General features: G+C 45.0%; 1 protein-coding gene across 1 annotated transcript in view; it reads right to left on the reverse strand.

Annotated features, from left to right (window-relative positions):
* The window catches only part of LOC146198562 (uncharacterized), a 156,603-nt gene that overhangs the window by 65,776 nt on the left and 70,028 nt on the right, over nt 1-20,799 (reverse strand). The window contains exon 2 of the mRNA XM_084594057.1: nt 11,577-11,959. Within this exon, the coding sequence (XP_084450183.1) occupies nt 11,577-11,897 (321 nt within the window). The 5' untranslated portion in view covers nt 11,898-11,959. The remainder of the gene's footprint in view (nt 1-11,576; nt 11,960-20,799) is intronic.

Here is a 20,799-nt window from a genome sequence, read left to right on the forward strand (position 1 = left end):
ACGAATGCCTATTCAACTGAGAGGGGTAGTAGGGTCAGGGAGGTCACATTTCGGTGTCAATGTCTGCCCACGTGCAAACTCCCAGAGGGATAGCAGCATGGGTCGGGCCTGAGCTAGACTCGTCGGCGTCTCTTGCTTCCACAGAACTCCAAAAATATAGATATATGCATTGAAGTGATTTTTATTGAAAGCCAAGTTGAATAAGATTCTTTTTAGTGTCTCTTTAGAAGGGAATTCTTTCGCCTCATAACTGGCGGCGAAAAGCTGTAAAAGTCAAAGGGCAATCTAGTATGCAGAATCTTATGTAGATGAGGAGCTCGAGAGACGTTCTGAGCTCTCTGCAACCCAGTGGCCATTTCGTCAATGAAAATAATATAGTTGGCTGTTTAAAGAATTTTTGTCTCAACTATAAACTGGTAACGTTTTTTTCCCGCTCCCGAAAGGAATGACACTGGGCTCGTCAAAATTTCATCACTGCCCTGAATAATTCATCGTTGACCAGTGCACAGCCGGACAATGGTGTGTCCCTTTTGGCATTCGTACATACGTTTCTAAGCCTCTTTTAAGCACTCTGGAGCACAACTAGTCACGGAGTCTTTGTGCGTAGATACGTATATTTCAGAAACTCGCTCTCTAGGCTCTGACGGAAATGTCTCGCGAAACGCGTGGACGAGCTTAATGAGCCACCTAGAAGTCCTCCTTTGGGCTGCCAGCCAACTTTGTTTCCTTTTCACGGTCTATCCAACTTGCTCTCACGCTACAAAAGACGTGCGTGCCGCCGAGAAGCCTCCTTTCTGCAGGGACTGCTCATCCGAATACCTGAAGTCAAGGAATAACCTTTTTAGTTCGTGTTTTTGCTGCGAAAAGAGAAAGACCGGCGATCAGGCAGAGTTGGCACAACACGCGAGAAACTTTCTGTCTGAAGTATTCTTTGTTTCGCTAGCGGGTCTTTGGGCCGATTAGATGCGTGACGTTACGTTTAACTGCCCAAGCGTGACGACAGCGCCATACTCCCGTGCACCTTGACACCGACGGTCTCATTGAAGCACCTGGATTTTATCTTTGTGTTTTGTTTCTTGAAAAATAAAGGGTCTCCTGGAACCATCGAATGAATGAATGAATGAATGAATGAATGAATGAATGAATGAATGAATGAATGAATGAATGAATGAATGAATGAATGAATCAATCAATTTTAGAAAGCAAATGATGGAAGTGAAGAGTCGTTAGAGTTTATCCACCGGGCTAATGTCGAAAGCGGAAAGCCGGGGCAGCCAATATTGTAAAAAGAAAAAAAAAAGGCTGGGTGTTGGGCGCTGTGGAAAAAACCTATCAATCGGGGGTACTAGCTGGGTTCCTTAGTTGCTGCTTCCTGTTGCGATACTTGGGCTTTCCCGTTTCGGAGTAAGTACACGATGGTACTGGTGAGTTATTATATGCGTCGGTACCGACCTGTGAAGCGCTCGATAACTAGAAACAATTAGACCTATGCGCTAAAAACATCTGACAGGGAAGGGGCCCTGCATAGTGGGAATTCGCTGCGAAGAAACCTTCATCACATCAAAGCCCCCTAGGCGACCTTTCACGACCTCCTCGGGTTTCCCCGAATGAGGAGACACACACACGTGATGTAGGCTCCGTAGAAAGCCTCAGTCAAGGATGTCAGCTCAACTCGCCTTTTTAAACTAGGTGCCTTTAAAAGGCAGCACAGATTCATAGATTTCAGAGCATTAAAACAATCGGCTCACTTCGAATTCGCCACTTCGCTGCTTCTTTGGTTACAGTGAGGAGTGAGCGTATGGGTTTTGTTGCCTGCCTTTAGGCGACCACTTCGGCCCGTCTGGCGCCACCATTGGTGTTGCAGCTTGCATATCCTGTTATGCAAGCTGCAAAAAACAAGCACCAAGGAAAGGAAAATGACTTTTTTTTTTTCGCTTAAATGGGAAACACAAAATTAAGCTTTCACATCTGTGCTCCCCACACAAACGCGGTTTGGATTGTTGTTGATAACTCTGACGCATGGATTACAGGCCGTGTAATCCCAATGTTTTCCTTTCAAGCTCTAAGAGGCCGCTCAATGCTGCAAGCTGAGAGAACGCAGAAAGCTGCCTGCAGGCTCGTCGCCTACTGTTCGAAGCAAAAATCTAGGAATTGGCTTGAAAGCTTCACCGAATGTCTGCGGCAAACTAAAAGAAAGTTTTCTCCAGCGTCCACGGCACGCCTGCACACGAGCGATAGATAACACCGCCATTATACCGAAATACATCGTACGCAACGCTTTTCAATCTTGTTTCATATTCCTGTCTCCACCAAATTTTGCTGAAATGAAATGAAACGCGAGCAGGATTTGGAAGGAGCATTGTGAAAGCTACTGCCCAAGAGCTTCCGTTCTTACTTGCGACAGCGGAGGAAATTTCGAACGACTACAGCCGTTTTGTGTAGTATGACGGCATTTAAACTGCGTAACTCTGGTATGTTTTATTGTGTCGTGAACGGGGAAAAAATAATAACCTTTTATATATTGGGAAGTCGATGAAAGTTGGACAAATTTTAGTTTTAAAAGAGGAAGCAAAAATAGAGCGGATTAAGGCGCGAACAGAATGACAATTTTATTTTTTCTTCGCCCCGCCGTCAATTGGCCCACAGCTGTGCCATCAGGTCATTGTAGTGAGTATTACTTTAAAGCTGGCATCCGCTTTCACCACATAAAAAATAATCAGCCGCTCGGTATATGATCCGTTACATTTCACATTATTTGCCTCCATTTCCAGGAGTTTCCAGATTTGTGCGCATACCGTTTTGTGTCAAAGTGCGCTTGCATAAAGCCTTGAATCTCTAAAAATTATGTTTTGCGCTAAGTTGCCAATGCATAAAACTGAAGAGTTAGGATTTCAATAAATGGATTTTCTCAGAATGCAGAAACTGAAAGCGAAATGTTCACAAAGTGCTTTTAGCTTTTTTCTCGCTGCTGACAGCTAAGCGATCCCATCTTTCAATCTAATACTTTGTGAAAATTTTATATGGGAGTTTGCCAACCCCTGTCACTATATATAGCGGTCACTAATTCCCAGAAGTTCGCACGAGTGTTAAACAAGCAGGCATGATCTGTCCTGTAGTATACACCGCTTGTTTGCAGAAAGTATTCAGAGTGCTGGGTTGGAAACAATGCACAATAAGTCGTCATGGACAGTACCCCATTAATCTGAGATTCGCTGATGACATTGGCTTGCAGAGTAGCTCAGGAGACGATTACATAGGATGGTTAATGACATCAACAAAGCAGAACGGTAGACCTAAATATGAATGCGCAGAATCGCGAGACAACGTTGAACAGCCTCGTAAAGGAACAGCAGTTTAAAACAGATAGGAGGCGCTGGAAGTAGGAAAAGAATACTTCTACGCATGACAGGCGATGTCCACAGATCCGGAACACAAAAGGAAAACCATTTAAGTAATCAGGTTGGACCATAGCAAATTCGACAAGTATCATCAGATGATAAATGGCAGGTTATTTACACTCCTCAACAGGAAAGTAAATAACAAGTGAAACTTGTCGGTATTCACTAATGGCGTAGAAACGTGGAGGCCAACGAAGATTTCAATTTAAGTGGAGGACCACGCTCACAGAGAGCAATTGAACGAAAAATGGTAGGTGTAGGAGAGAAAGGCAGCCTGCCGAATGTGTGAAGGAACAAACACACGTCAATGACAATTTAGACGAAATAAAGATGAATAAATGCGCATTAATAGGGTATGTAATGCGAAATCAGGATAACTAGATGGCTCTATGAGTGTGAGAGACTGGATCTCAAGAGAAGACAAGCGTAACAGGGGCGGCAGAAAGTGAAATAGAAAGTTTGCAGGAGTAAAACTGGTGCAGGTGACATCAGTTCAGTTCAGTCGTTCAGTCATGTCCAACTCTTAGTAACCCTATGGACTATATCACGCCACGCTTTCCGGTCTCTCGATATCTTCCTAACATCACATAACTTCATCTGCAGTGCCTCGAGGATGCCATCTAACCATCGCGTTCGCTGCCTACCCCTTCTCCGGCGACCCTCAACCTTTCCCAACATCAAATCTTTCTCCAACGACTCCTCTCTTCTCATCAGATGACCAAAGTAGCTGAGCTTTAACTTTAGAATTTGACCCTCAGGAGGGAATCATCAGGTGGCGCCCTCATAGAGTGCGCCATAAAGTCAGTGCAACAGGAAACGCAGCGCTCCCAGGTTATATATAAAACTTCTGAAGCGGAAGTATCGTCCAATATGTGAAACCAGCATCCGCCATCTTCAGAGGAGCAGAAATGACGAGTGCTGAAGGTTCGCTCCATATCAAACGTTGCATATGCGGCGCTAAACGGTAGTGCATTTTTTTTTATGAAAATCTTCACGCTCACGTATCTCAGGAAAATGTCATCTGCCACAAAATTTTCTTCAAAATGACATTTTTATTCAATTTAACCGCACTTAAACGGCCCATGAAAAGCTGTTTACTACATCTATAAAACGTGCGCTAGCAATAGCTATCTCATCAATCTTCTCTGCAACGCAAATCTAAATCTAAACGCCACGCTTTCCGGTCTCTCACTATCTTCCTAACATCACATAACTTCATCTGCAGTGCCTCGAGGATGGCATCTAACCATCGCGTTCGCTGCCTGCCCCTTCTTCGGTGACCCTCAACCTTTCCCAACATCAAACCTTTCTCCAGCGACTCCTCTCTTCTCATCAGATGGCCAAAGTAGCTGAGCTTTAACTTTAGAATTTGACCCTCCAGTGAGCAGTCAGGGCTTATGGTCGACAATATCGACTGATTTGGTCTTCTGGCAGTCCAAGGAACTCTCAAAAGTCTCCGCCAGCACCACAGTTCAAACGCGTCAATTCTTCGGTGGTCAGCTTTTTTCACAGTCCAACTCTCGCATCCATACATCACAACTGGAAATACCATAGCACGAGTTATACGGATCTTGGTTAGCAGACTAATGTCTCTGCTCTTTACTAAGCGGTCAAGGCTAACCATTTCCCTCTTTCCCAGAAGCAGACGTCTCCTAATTTCATGGCTGCAGTCTCCTTCCGAGGTAATCTTGGAGCCCAAGAAGAGAAAATCTGTCACAGCTTCCACTTCTTGTTCATTGATGCTCCAGGACTTGATAGGGCAAGACAACATGATCTTTGTCTTTTTAATGTTCAGTTTAAGCCCAAACTTCTCGCTCTCTTCTTGTACGCGCATCAGAAGTCTCTTGAGTTCCACTTCACTTTCTGCCATTAAACTGGTATCAGCCGCATATCTAAGGTTGTTGATACGTTTTCCAGCAATCTTCACTCCAGCTGAAGACTCGTCCAGACCGGCCTTCCTCATGATGCACTCTGCATATAGGTTAAATAGGCAGGGCGACAGTGTGCAGCCTTGCCTCACTCTTTCTCAATCGAAAACCAATCAGTAAGACCATGCCCGTTCTGACTGTGGCCTCTTGTCCTTCATACAGGTTCCTGAGGAGACAGATGAGGGCAATTGGAACTCCCATCTCTTGGAGAGCTTGCCACAATCTGCTGTGATCTACGCAGTCAAACGCTTTCGCATAATCAATAAAGCAGAAGTAAATGGGTTTCTGGAACTCTCTTGCTTTTTCCATAATCCAGCGAAGGTTGGCAATTTGGTCTCTAGTTCCTCTGCCCTTGCGAAACCCAGCTTGCACGTCCGGAAGCTCCCGATCCACATACTGCTGCAGCCTACCTTGCAGGATTTTTAACATCACCTTGCTAGCATGTGAAATAAGCGCGATCGTGCGGTAGTTGGATCAATCTTTGGCACTGCCTTTCTTTGGAATGGGGATGTAAACTGACCTCCTCCAATCCTGTGGCCACTGCAGGGTTGTCCAAATCTTCTGACATAATGTATGCAGAATGTCAACAGCGTCATGGTTGAGGTTGTGAAGCAACTCAGCTGGAATGCCATCAATTCCACTAGCTTTGTTCTTAGCAAGGCTGGCTAAGTCCCATTCAACTTCACTCTTCAGGATGCCCGGCTTGAGATCAGTACTCACAACCGCCTTATGTTGCGTTTGCACATTCGGGTCCTTCTTGTATAGTTTTTCTGTGTATTCCTGCCACCTCTTCTTTATCTCTGAGGCTTCAGTGAGGTCCTTGCCTCGTTTGTCCTTTATCACGCCCAGCTTAGCACAGAAGCTTCCTTCGATACCTTTGATTGTCTTATACAGAGCTCTTGTGTTCCTTAATTGGCTGTTGTCCTCAATTGCTTGGCACTGTATGTTCAGGAAGGCATTGTTATCTCTCCTTGCTATTTTCTGAAAATCCGCATTGAGAACCTTGTATCTTTCTCTTTCCTCCATAACTTTTGCCATCCTCCTTTTTTCAGCTATTTGCAAAGCCTCTTCAGATAACCAGTTTGCTTTCTTGCATTTCTTTTGCTTTGGAACTACCTTAGTAGCAACTTCTTGTATTATATTACAAACATCACTCCACATCTCTTCAGGCTCTTTGTCTTCTAGATCTAATTCTTGAAATCAATTCCTCACTTCCACAGCATATTCTGATGGAATTTGATCCAGATCATACCTGAAAGCGTTTTCTTCAATCGAAGCTTAAAGTTGGCAACAAGAAGCTGATGATCGGTGCCACGATCGGCCCCAGGCCTTGTTCTTACTGCTTGTATAACGCTTCTCCATCTCTGCCGGCAAAGAATACAATCAATCTGATTCCTGTACAAACCGTCCGGTGAAGTCGATGTGTACAGGCGCCTCTTGTGCTATTGAAGATAAGTATTCGCTATGGTCAGGTTGTTTTCTTGACGAAACTCTACTAGCCTCTGCCCAGCTTCATTTGGCTCCCCAAGACCGAACTTGCCTGTAATTCCGGATATTTCTTCACTCCCCACTTTAGCATTCCAGTCTCCTATGAGAAAAAGGACGTCTGATGATGTAGTGCGGTCTAAAAGGCATTGCAGGTCAGCATAAAATCTCTCAACGTCCGCTTTTTCAGCAGTAGTGGTTGGTGCATAGACCTATTATGTTGAAAGGGTGACCTTGGATCCGAAGTGAAACAATTCGTTCGTTTTTGGGATTGTGCCCTAGCACTGCTTTGCCCATTCTTCTGTTTACTATGAGAGCGAACCCATTCCTTCTTCTGGATTCGTGCCCGCAATAAAAGACATAATGGTCGCCGGAATTGAATTCTCCCATTCCGGTTCACTTGAGCTTGCTGACACCCAAAATATCAATGTCCAGTCTGTCCATTTCTCGCTTGACGACATCCAGTTTGCCTTGCGTTATAGATCTTACATTCTATGTTGCTATGGGATATATCAGCTGACATAGGACCAGTTAATTGGAGAGATATGGTCGAGGCCTTGGCCCTACAGGGGCTGTAGTCAGGCTGGCGATAATGATGTCCCCGAAGTTGTAGTGTGCCGGTCGAAATCTGCTCCCGGAGTTTTATCCATGTATCGTTCCAAATAACTTTGTGCACTTTCCTAAATGTAAGACAATCGCCAAAAGCTCCATGTTCATCCACCAGCATCCACTTTCCCATGCACTCTAAGGATTACACTATCTGTGTAGCGTAGCTAGCATACACATAAGCATCTACTTCTTAACAAACCCGTTTTAACTACCGTGGTTTTCTTCTACTGACCCCTCGTTATAATTTAGTTACCACCAAGAACTAGCGTACATCACAAGTCCAGCTTTTCGGGAAATCAGCTTGAATTGTAAGGTAGCGGTGAAATATCATGAGATACTTTTGTAGAAATTCGTCCCACATTCCGATGAGTAGCAAAACGTTTTCAAAACTTCCCTTGTGCTCGAATCGAAAAGTTGCAAATGCCATAAAAACTAGGCTCCCGAAGAAAGATCTGCGGATGCATAGATTGCTCTAATCGGCCCTAAAGATATGCAATAACTTGCGTTCATGAGAAATTTCCTGTTGCGAAATTAACCTGTCAGTATTCATAGCCATGGACACACTCATAGACAGCACATCTTTCTGAGCAGGGCAGCAACATTTCTTCGCTTAATTGTATGTGTCATCGGTGGCGGAGCTTTCTGCTGGCGGTGCACGTTGTAGCTCTCGAATTTGATACGAAAAGGTTTGTGAGGAGATCACTAGATGTGAGGCTCTGACTGATCGGATGCCCTCTGGGAACATTGAGAGAACTCATGATATACTGCCCTGCGTCAAACATAAAGTTCAGTTCCGTTCAGTCGTTCAGTCGTGTCCGACTCTTCGTGAACCTATGGACCATATCACGCCACGCTTTCCGGTCTCTCACTACCTTCCTAACATCACATACCTTCATCTGCAGTGCCTCGAGGATGCCACCTAGCCATCAAATTCGCTGCCTGCTCCTTCTTCGGTGACCCTCAACCTTTCCCAACATCAAACCTTTCTCCAGCGACTCCTCTCTTCTCATCAGATGGCCAAAGTAGCTGAGCTTTAACTTTAGAATTTGACCCTCCAATGAGCAGTCAGGGTTTATGGTCGACAATATCGACTGATTTGGTCTTCTGGCAGTCCAAGGAACTCTCAAGAGTCTCCGCCAGCACCACAATTCAAGCGCGTCAATTCTTTGGTGGTCAGCCTTCTTCACAGTCCAACTCTCGCATCCATGCATCACAACTGGAAAGACCAAAGCACGAGTTATACGGATCTTGGTTGGCAGTGTAATGTCTCTGCTCTTTACAAGACGGTCAAGGCTAGCCATGGCTCTATTTCCCAGAAGGAGGCGTCTCCTAATTTCATTGCTGCTGTCTCCTTTCGGGGCTTGGAGCCCAAGAAGAAAGATTTTGTCGCAGATTCCACTTCTTGTCCCTTGGTGCTTCAGGACTTGATAGGGCAAGACGCCATGATCTTTGTCTTTTTAATCTTCAGTTTAAGCCCAAACTTCTCACTCTCCTTTTGTACGCGCATCAGAAGTCTTTTGGGTTCCACTTCACTTTCTGCCTTTTAAGGGGTATCATCCGCATATCTAAGGTTGTTGATACGTTTTCCAGCAATCTTCACTCCAGCTGAAGACTCGTTCAGACCGGCATTCCACATGATGCAGTCTGCATATAGGTTAAATAGGCAGGGCGACAGTATGCAGCCTTGCCTCACTCCTTTCTCGATCCGAAACCAATCAGTAAGACCATGCCCAGCTCTGCCTGTGGCCTCTTGCCCTTCATACAGGGTCCTGAAGATACTGATGAGGTGAACTGGAGCTCCCATCTCTTGTAGAGCTTGCCACAATCTGCTGCAATCTACGCAGTCAAACGCTTTTGCATAATCAATAAAGCAGAAGTAGATGGGTCTCTGGAACTCTCTTGCTTTTTCCTTGATCCAGCGAAGGTTGGAAATTTGGTCTCTAGTTCCTCTGCCCTTCCGAAAACCACCTTGCACGTCCGGAAGCTCCCGATCCACATACTGCTGCAGCCTACTGTGGAAGATTTTCGACATTACCTTGCTAGCATGCGAAGTAAGCGCGATCGTGCGGTAGTTGCAACAATCTTTGCCACTGCCTTTCTTCGGAATGGGGATGTAAACTGACCTCCTCCAATCCTGTGGCCACTGCAGTGTTGTTCAAATTTTCTGACATAATTTTCTGACATAAAAAAGTATGTTTCAGCAACATCTTCCCAGTGCGGATCAAATTAGAAAGCTGCGTTAAAAAAAAAAAAAAAAAAAACGTATGTTTCAGCAACATCTTCCCAGTGCGGGTCAAATTAAAAAGCTGCGTTAAAAACACAGTATGTTTCAGCAAGATCTTCCCAGTGCGAATCAAATTAGAAAGCTGCGTTAAAAAAAAACCGTATGTTTCAGCAACATCTTCCCAGTGCGGATCAAACTAGAAAGCTGCGTTAAAAAAGCTGTATGTTTCAGCAACATCTTCCCAGTGCGGATCAAATTATAAAGCTGCGGTAAAAAAAAAAAAAAAAAAAAAAAAAAACGTATGTTTCAGCGACATCTTCCCAGTGCGGATCAAATTAGAAAGCTGCGTTAAAAAAAAAAAACCGTATGTTTCAGCAACATCTTCCCAATGCAGATCAAATTAGAAAGCTGCGTTAAATCTAATCGTATGTTTTAGCAACATCTTCCCAGTGCAGATCAAATTAGAATGCTGCGTTAAAAGAAAACGTATGTTTCAGCAACATCCTCCCAGTGCGGATCAAATTAGAAAGCTGCGTTAAAAAAAAAAAAAAAAACGTATGTTTCATCAACATCTTCCCAGTGCGGATAAAATTAGAAAGCTGCGTTAAAAAAAAGCCGCATGTTTCAGCAATATCTTCCCAGTGTGGATAAAATTAGAAAGCTGCGTTAAAAACACCGCATGTTTCAGCAACATCATTCCAGTGAGGATCAAATTAGAAAGCTGCGTTAAAAAAAAAAAAGCGTATATTTCAGCAACATCTTCCAAGTGCGGATCAAATAAGAAAGCTGCGTTAAAAAAAAAAAAAAAAAACCGCATGTTTCAACAACATCTTACCAGTGTGGATCAAATTAGAAAGCTGCGTTAAAAAAACCGTATGTTTCAGCAATATCTTCCCAGTGCGGATCAAATTAGAAAGCTGCGCGAAAAAAATCCGTTTGTTTTAGCAACATCTTCCCAGTGCGGATCAAATTAGAAAGCGGCGTTAAAAAAAACCGTATGTTTCAGCAACATCTTCCCAGAGCGGATCAAATTAGAAAGCTGCGTTAAAAAAAACACCGTATGCTTCAGCAATATCTTCCCAGTGCGGATCAAATGAGAAAGGTGCGTTAAAAAAAAACCGTATGTTTCAGCAACATCTTCCTAGTGCGGATCAAATTAGAAAGCTGCGTTAAAAAAAAAAGCGTATGTTTCAGCAACATCTTCCCAATGCAGATCAAATTAGAAAGCTGCGTTAAATCTAATCGTATGTTTCAGCAACATCTTCCCAGTGCGGATCAAATTAGAAGGCTGCGTAAAAAAAAAAGCCCGTATGTTTCAGCAACATCTTCCCGGTGCGGATAAAATTAGAAAGCTGCGTTAAAAAAAAAAAAAAACCGCATGTTTCAGCAACATCTTCCCAGTGCGGATCAAATTAGAAAGCTGCGTTGAAATTAAGCCGTATGTTCCAGCAACATCTTGCCAGTGCGGATCAAATTAGAAGGCTGTGTTAAAAAAAAAAAAAAACACCGTATGTTTCAGCAACATCTTCCCAGTGCAGATAAAATTAGAAAGCTGCGTTAAAAACAAAAAGAAAAAAAGAAACGTATGTTACAGCAACATCTCCCTAGTGCGGATCAAATTAGAAAGCTGCGTTAAAAAAACAACAACATATTTTTTCAAAACTGTTGCTCCGAAAAACTCTGACAAGGCGATCTTGCGAATTGCTTGCATAGACGTACTTTAGCAAGCCAACGATATGCACGAGCCTTACGCCCATGTTAACACCCACATCAAACTCTAAAGGGAGACCATCTGAAGGAGAATGCCTAGTCCTCAAGTAACACAGATCTGCTAGAGTGTTTCCATACAATTTTTGTTTTGTTTCAGCGCAATGTAGCATGCCTTAGAAGCGTCTGCAATGAACATATTGCGCGGCCTTCCCTCAAACTTACGCTCACAGGTACCGACTCCCTGCTGGACGATGACTGGTTGTCCTCCTGCGATGATGTGTTGGCATAATTTGAGTCCACGGACGAGCAGTTGCTGGCGCTGCGGCGATGTGCGCTGACACTGTCGGCGCTCACCGGTGTTGGGGTTGGCTGGAAGAGGTGCACTCCTCCCCCTCCGGTCGCGTGCCTGCGCCCCTTGGCGGGCTCTACCTGAGCCCATATGACGTCGTCGCGCCACTGCAGTGGCCGGATGACGCGACCAGGCAGAGCGAAGTGCACCGTCTTCTTCTTGGACGCCCGGCAGCCGACGCTCGAGGAGCTCATGAGCGGCTCCAGCAGTGTGCAGCTGGGAACGGTCAGCCACACCCGTACCTCGTCACCGTCTCCTGCAACCAATACACGCCATGAGAATCACAACAATGGCCGGAATATGAAAAGGGAAAGTATACATGTACACTGAAGTGAATTGAAGGATAGAATTAAGAATGCAACGTGGTGGGGCACAGTATACAGCGCCTCACTCAGAGTGAAGGAGCTTTACGATAAATTGAACAGTTCAGCCTGAAGAATGTTTTGTTTAAATTCATGTCCTAAAGTAGGCTTAATGGTTACACCTTAAAATGTACGAGTGCAGTTCTTTGGCTTGTCGGAAAACTTACCCAGGGTATAAGACCAATGCTGTATTAAAAGGTGCGTCGAACTGGAAATGAACACCTGCGCTTATACAAGACGCAGTGCCATTCTCTATGCTTCATATCTAGTAACGTGAAAAAAAAAGAAAAAGAAAACTGAATACAAGTATGCAAGACAAGCAGCACAAAGCAACGTGGTAGAACGAAGACTTTTTCATTTACTCCAGAAGTAGAAAAAGAAAATGCATGTTTGCATCACTCAACGGCATTTTTTTTTTCAATATAATCGCAAAGCAGTTCTTGTCGAGAGCCAAGACTTCATCACATATGCCCAATTGGCAACTGGATCTCTTAATAAATTTCACGTGCTTTAATGCAGGGAAAACATTTATTCTTATTTCTGCCGCACTCAAAAATTTTCTATTTCTCTCACCACTTTCTCTTCGCGTATGGCATTTACATCATTTCTTCAAAGCATTAAATGAACCTGTTCAATACAGGCTTCTCTGGAACATTACCCCGCTGCTCAGCATGTGAGGCGTGGTTTGGTTCCCCTGAGGAGGAAAGATACAGAGCGATGACCTGGACGTTAGTAGCAGTCTAAAGTGCGAGCAACCGCTCACCAGGAAATTTAACGTTTTTAGGTGATGTCGCGTTAATACCGCTTTGTCTTGGTTGCACGACGACGAATGGACTGTGCCATCTCCACTTCTTTGATTTACATCAAAGAAGCAGACGAGTTCTTTCTTTTTAACTGCTTCTTTAGCATTTACAAACTCGGAGCATAACGCACGTTATTATTAGCTTACAATGAGTTGGCCCTCATTACAGATTTCGATGTTTGCCGATGGCTCCCAACGCGTGTCCTCGCTAAGTTTCAGGCCCTCACACAGATCAACTGAGCGTTGACCGACGTCGGCGCGCTCCACCCTGGGCGAATATTTCGTCTGGTGCGTCCCTAGTCATTCATTACGTGGCATCCGGTGCCAAATGCAGCAAAGCTGGCTGCGTACGCAGCTTCCGGTGACCGCGGCAGAATGGTCGCGTGAACCCGGCGGCACGGCTGGGCGCACATGCATGCATCTTTCGCTTACTGCGCGCGGGCTTCGTTGCTAGATCCGTGCAACCGTGACGTCATTCACTCGCATGGCGGATCTGGCTGGCTGGGATGACCGGCGGGCAGAACGGAAACCAATTTTTCTCCGCCTCTATAATGTTTTGCAGCGAGAGCAGTTGTTGGCAGCCTACCATGAGCCGTCATGTGACTGATTTCTGTTGTACTCCGGTACCGACCATCAACAAAATATTCCAAGTCAGGCAAAGGCAAATCAAGCTGGTAAACGAGAATAAAAGTGCACAGGAGGGGAACAAAGACAAAAACTAAGTAGTGAAGATGAATAAGAAGCACGATGTTGGTGAAAACACTTTATTGTGCTCAGCAAGAAGAGATTTAAGTTATTTTAGCACCCCATTGAACTGACCTGCACCGTTGATGCCGTAGGTGAGCACCATTTGCCCTGCACGTAATGGCTGGACAGCATCTGATGCAACCATTCCGTCATCTAATATATGTATATATATATATATATATATATATATATATATATATATATATATACTAAAGAGCGCAGATTACTTTTTACCTCGGTCTTTGGGACAATACGTATGCAACCCCAGCAAAGTGAATGCAGAAATTGATATATTGAAGGCTCCAATAAAAGGTGCGCTCGCGTCACCGTATACGTGGGTTGGACGGAAGGCAGTCTCTGAGTCATTAGTGCTTGTGATACCGCAGGCCTAATAGCGCCCTTATTTAGTTCTCTCGCCCTCTATACCCAGTTTGCCGCCTTTCTTCATGTTAGTGTGTAACCAGCTCAGTGTAAATGAAACATGCAGCTAGCTCAGATTCAGATCATCCTGCAGTGTCTTCATCTTGGGTAGAACAGATAAAACTGGAGGACACCTTTGATTGGGAGTTGTGCCGCCTCTCGACTGATGGAAGTGTTTTGTCCTTAGCCTGACATTTCATCACGTAAAAGACACGAGCCGTGGAAAAAGTTAAAGTCATGCAACAAATCAAAATATGGCAAGTCGGCGGACGGGGATGCAATGCGCTTTCGAGGAGGACTTGATTTTGACGAGGCAACGTGCGCGCTTAACACGCAAAGCTATCCCTTTTACTAAACGAAAAAATGGCCTTTATGGTTCTTGTTAGCGTATGTGCCAGCGTTTGCTGCTTCGTCCCTTGCCAGCTTTATCTCTACCACGGCATTGCAGCAGGCAATTGATAAATACTTCAAAATTGGAGTAACTGATCCCTCAACGCGATTCAAACTGAGCGCGCGCATTATAGAGCGTCGGTAGACTCGAAGGTGCATTCTGCAACAATCTGTCATGGTGTCAACGTCACTTGAATCTTGCATAGTTGCAGAGATTTTCGCTGGGAATCAGCACAAAATTGCAATTATGTTTTCTATTAGAAAAAAAAAATGGGTGACACGAGTATTTTTTGGAGGATGGCGATAATATTATAAGGAGAAACGGCCATTTTTATCTCAAGTGTTCCGCATCTTGTGGGAAAACTCGGTTTGCACAACTGCTGCAACATTGCGGCTTTTTATCCCACGGACACTAATAACTCAGCCGATGCGCATCATATGTACTGCCCTCGTAGCAACTGAGAGCTAAAACTGCTGGCGCTGCTGTGGCCTACGGAAGGGTCCTTTCAATACCTTGAGGGACCGCACGGATCACAGTAAGTACATGGAACGAACAGCGGGCTTGATCCCTACACTGCCGAACTCTTTTGAGAATCCGAACATCAGTATACGCGCAAGCGGATGACAGGCAATTTCCTTCTTTGATTACGTGGTCTCTCTTCGATGATAAAAAAAAAAAGCTAATCCTTTGCAGGTATCAAGCAAAACTTCTTAACTGAACGCTTTTTGCGCTGACCAGCGGCTTATAGAAGTTTCGTTCGAAAAAAAAAAAACGTGTTTTCTTTTGTGTGTGTACTCTTATAGCGGAATGACATACATTTAGACTCCGTTTGAGTGGGACATCTGGTAGGATCTCTACATAATGACAGCAAAAGCATGCTGTCCTATTCCACAAAGCCCCCATCAAGACAGACTTTGAAGCAGGGTTGTTTTCTGCTGCACACTGCTGAAAAGAGCGGTGCGCTTGGCAACAGTAGTCATAACATCACTGGGGCTTTTCTTCTTACTCCTATAAGAATTACAGCTCCCCTAGAGACAAATGCTGTAGCAGAGACGTCTATTCGGAATAAGAACGATGCTTCTGATGTGGCTTAATTTTTTTCGCTGAATGGCAATTGCTCAGACGAGCAGATTATGAAAAATCCTTGACTCTTTGCTCAAATCGCGCAGAGATTTAAGCTTTATGTTTCTCAAATAACATTTATCTATTGCTCAAAAGAAGGAAAGTATGGAATTCATAGGCTTAAGCTGCGCTTTGCAGTGCTTTCACAAAGCTCCTACACATCACTCGTCGACGGCCTCTGTACAACTTGCGGGTATGAGAAGAGCTCGACTGGTTGCACTTGAAATGACGTCAAGTTCTTCAGCGCCTCAATAGCGCCATTTTTGGTTCGCCACCGGACAACTTCATAGAAAGAAGGGCACAGTAGTTTCTTCCTTCAAGCTGTTTCTCTTTGCAAGCTTCGGCTTTAATATACGTCTTGCGCTCACGTGTCCGGCACCGTTTTGTAGCAGTTTATTCAAATTATTTTTGTTTGCAGCTTCTCGCTTTGCACTGACAGCTCGCATTGATACTGCATCTATTTTAAGATGTTTATCAAGTGTACCGCATGCGCAAGGTGCTTATGCTATGTTGCTCTTTCATTTTTTATTGTGTTCGCATCCTACTCTGCTAACGAAATGCACAAGAAGAAGTAACATTCGCTGATGTTCGAAATGTCATCTCTGTGTGTCTCATGTCTCAACTGCATGTTCTTCTATGTTCTAGCAGCAAATAGCAAGATAAACTCCAAGAATTTCAGCCGGCTTCTAGACCCAACATGCGACGAACATGTAACCACACACCAAACTACGACACGCGCATTGGATACATTCCCGGATGCGAGCTTTTCATACTACTTGTTTCGACGTGTTGAAAAGCCATATAGAGTATTCTTACTTGGATGAGGCTGAAAAACGTGAGCAGAGCCGCTGAATGTTTTGTGAAAGATGTCTGTTCGAGCCATTGCAGACAGTAACGGCAAATAGAAGTTCTTTGAAAGACCGGGTGCTGAGAACTGAGCAGCGCACACCAGCCAGCCGCTGAATGTTTTTTGAAAGATGTCTGCTCGAACCATTGCAGACAGTAACGGCAAAGAGAAGTTCTTTGAAAGACCGGGTGCTGAGAACTGAGCAGCGCACACCAGCCAGCCGCTGAATGGTTTTTGAAAGATGTCTGCTCGAGCCATTGCAGACAGTAACGGCAAAGAGAAGTTCTTTGAAAGACCGGGTGCTGAGAACTGAGTAGCGCGCACCAGCCAGTGCATTGTCGGCACAGATTTGTGGTTTTTATATTCGCGGTGTCTCTTGGTTTACGAAAACACGTTCTGTACGTTGAAGGAGAGAAGCTGTAGAGCATGGTGTAAGCGTCGGATTCATAAAGAAATATGGGGGACACTTAAGCTTCGCCTTTAAGCCCCGGTTTACCCAAGCCGTGTGAACGTGCCTGCGTGGCCTAGCGGTAACGTGTCGGACTCAGAATGCAAGGGTCCCGGCGGGTTGCTTCGGATATCGCCCTCCCATAAGAAAGGAGCGACCCGAGTTGGCTGCTCCTGCGAAACGTATCATCATGCAACCCTATCTCTAATCAGTGAGCAATCATGTAAGCTGAAAGCTGCCGCCTGCCAGCGACATGCTTGCGATTTTTCGCTCAGAACGCCAACGCCGGAATTCTTAGTGAACAGAGCCTTTAACGCTGTTGCGTTAAATTTCCTCGAACTTCTGGCCCGAGCACTTTCATTGGCTCGCTTTTCGTTTCAGAATGCCACCTTCACTCGAATTTCTCCCCGACTAGAAAAAAAAAAAAAAAAAAAAAAAACACTCGAGGGTTTTGTCGACAATATCGACGTAGCAGCAGCGCTACTATGAGGGCTCTTTGGCAGCCAGTCTCGCCGTAAACGTCGTGGGCGTCGAATCGCTCGCCCAATGTGCGGATTTCATTCTCACTGTAATCAAACCTTTTCACCAAAGTGCACACAATGCGGACGCAAGAAATCATGTGCCTATAAGCGTAGGCTGAGTTGCGGCATTTGTTCTACCCGCAATTTCTGGAAACACCATTTTGTGAATAAGACCGTGGCTGTCTTCCAAACGTGGGTGCCTGCTACCAACGCTGATCACGGATAGTCGTGGTCAATAGCTGCTTTCAATGATGTAGCTGTTTATCGGACGATGTCTATATACGGCGCGGGCAAATGTCAAGTACTCAGCGGAAACATATGCAACGTTTCACGCCCTCCCATTCATGCTCCGAGTTGCGGAGCTCGTCACAGAAGTGTTTACGATTTCTCTCTTTACCTTCTCTTGAAGTGTCTGCAAACGCCGGCTCGCTTGAAGGGAATAACATATTGCATAGCAGGAGCTGGAGGGATAGGGTTTGCCGTCTGGACAAGTGTGCTGTATGCATGCGCTGCTGCATGGTGAAGTCTGGGCAAGACCACCCGCTTGGAGCTCCCGCGAAATGTCGCACTGCTACAAGCCATTATTGAGCTGTCTTTAATCTGGCTACGGCCAGCATGGATCGGTAGCCATTTCCGCCAGACGTGGCTGATGGAACTGTCGCTTGCGTGCCTTGTGTTGTTTAGTCGCAGTTGCTTGTCCATGAAAATTTGAGCTATGTGGCAAAACGTGCGAGGAGCAGTGGTTGGTTTTAACCGAGAAACCAGTGGGAAAGGACGAAATGCCAGCGCCTGAAGGGAGCTCGGGTAGTTTGCTGCGCTGAACGACACTGTCGGGTCGTGATCCAAAGGCTGGCGGAAGCCTCACACGGTGCGGACTTGCATCTTTGAAAGCGGAAGGCAGAGTGACCTCGCTGTTTCCGCCTGTTTCCGGTCTGATTTATGGTGCAACCAAAAAAAAAAAAAAAACACGCTGTATATGTAACTGTAAAATGGGCGCACGCAATTCGAAGAAAGTGACACGATTTCCGCTCGTCGCAACGCGCGTCGCAGAGTCGATGAGCTACCGAGAACGTCATCGAAGGATAGGAGGAGAAAACATTTATTTGCGATGATATGATTTAGGAAGAGAGGTGCGTATGGTTAGAGAGCCTAGTGCAAACCCTATTCCGGGACGCCATTGGCCGCCGCCGCAGCCCGAGCTCTCTGGACAAGGGCACGCCGGGCCTCCAGGTCCGAGCTGGACAGGGCCGCCTCCCAGCCCTCCCTAGTTGGCTGTTTTATTGCTTTTAGTTTTGTATTTTGCTGGCAGGCCCACACCATGGGGTATAAGTCGGCATACTGCCCGCATAAATTGCACCTACCCGTGAATGTTTGGTCCATGTGTTTTAGTATGGCGGGATTTAGAAAACAACAGTATCGTTCATTTGTAATTTAACTCACATGTAATTTTGGAGACTAAACTTCCGTTTTTTCACGCCAAAACTCTATGCTACATTGATGTGAATCATCCCTTTTCTTTTTAACAAGTTGTATGCGAGCGCCTAAACTTCGCATACGAGATAACACACGCAAGTTTGGGTAGGGTCAAGGACGTAGGAACAAGAACGAATGCCAGAGGGAAGACAATGATAGAAGAGATGCTAAGATAAACAACAAAATGTATTATTCTCCGACAGCATGCATGTTCGCCGAAATAGGAAATAGTGAAAAGAAGAAAGCATCATTTCAAGACCGGGAATAAAAAAGAATCGCAACGCTAGCTTTGGGTAAAAGCTGCTGAATAAAACCGCCCTGGTCCCTGCGAATCCGTCTTGTGGGTATGCGCAATTTTTGTGATGAGAACAAAAACAACAACAATAAAACTGCCTGCGTTGTGGTGAACCAGGTGGCTAGAAGACAATAATCGGATGTGACGTCATTATCACTTCCGCTTATTAAGCATGAGCAAATGTGACGTCATGATGACGTCACATCCGGTCATGACATATCGGCCGATAACGTCACTATGCAATGGTATCACAGTCATCTGTCATTACTCATGACTATTTATACATGACTAATTAGAATAGATAATTACTAGTTATTCATTAGTACTGGTTAATGACTAGTTACCCATTAGTACTGGTTAGTGAAGAAGAGAATATGCGCGGGAGCCTAAACACTGGGTTCTCTTTCCGAGCATTTCCGAGTAGCAGCGAAATCACAGCCACGACCACTACTGAGCGCGAGCGGCGAGAAAAACGAGAGCTATCCCCCAAATATACTTAGCTGTTTGCAGGGGAAACATGTATACGCCATCGCCATAAAGCCTCTTAATATTATAACAAAACGTTACACAAAAAGTTAAAATACTATCGCTTTTCTTATTCCCTGATAATGCGAAGTTTTGCTGGTATATGGCTGATCATTACATTTCCACGATATTTTCGCTGAAATCCTCCGCCGGCTTCCGCTATTCATGCATCCAGCGCTAACATTATTGTGAACTTACTGCAACTACAGTCACATCTTTACGGCCAAATGTGTACAATATAAGACAGCGCGATAAAAAGAGGAGGTGATGGAAGGGGGGGGGGGGGGGGGGAAGGGGTTATTGACTAGTTTGTCTTGCTTCCATGCCACGTTCACAGTCGTCTTTATTGCCGCGAACTACCTACATGCGCAGCGATGTTTGTCCAGAGTTGACTAGCGTTAGACAAAAATTTAGGTCGCGAGTTTAGGAATGTGTCCGGGTGGTACTACGCCTCAACGCCGTTTTCAACAAGTCGCATTAAAATTGTGTGAATTTCGAGTTTATTTTCGTCGCTAGAGGCCATTCCGGCTTTATGGCAGGTCGTGAGAATTGCAAAATATATAGAAATAAAAGTATATATTCACAAGTATCCGACATTTCGGCGTGTAATGCGAGGTCACGTCTCAGGTCCCTCGGCCGCTGCGGGGGAGCGTACACCAGGCGCAACAGAAAAAATTGCGAGCGAGGGACCTCTCGCACGCCCGACCGCTTCCAGGAGTAGAAAAATGATCTCGGCATCAACACCCCTTGTTGCTGCCACCAGGTCTATTTTCCTCACTGTTCTCCACGTTTTCTTTCTACTTTACTGCTCGCTTTATGACAAAAAAAAAAAAAAGAAGAGAAAAATCTGACCTCAGTAAGAAGCCAACGAGGCCTGAAGCGGTCACTGTGCGTGTAAGCTAATTAGAGCTTAAGCGATAAAATTTGCGCTTGAGGGCTTACGAGTCCAGTTCAACCTTCGCTGATGTGTAAAGCAAAGGAAAGAAAGACGGCTGAAGTGAAACGCTGGGTAGCCTTGCCTCCGTGACGGTGTTAATAACCGGCCGTTTTTTTTTTTTATTTTGAAGAACAATAATAACGCACAGTCATCAACAGGTGGGAGCGACGCCCCACCTAGCACCAGCAGAAGGAAACTGCAGACTG

Source organism: Amblyomma maculatum, chromosome 2 (assembly GCF_055883805.1).
Source record: "Amblyomma maculatum isolate TAMU_Amacu chromosome 2, ASM5588380v1, whole genome shotgun sequence".
Lineage (NCBI taxonomy): Eukaryota > Metazoa > Arthropoda > Arachnida > Ixodida > Ixodidae > Amblyomma > Amblyomma maculatum.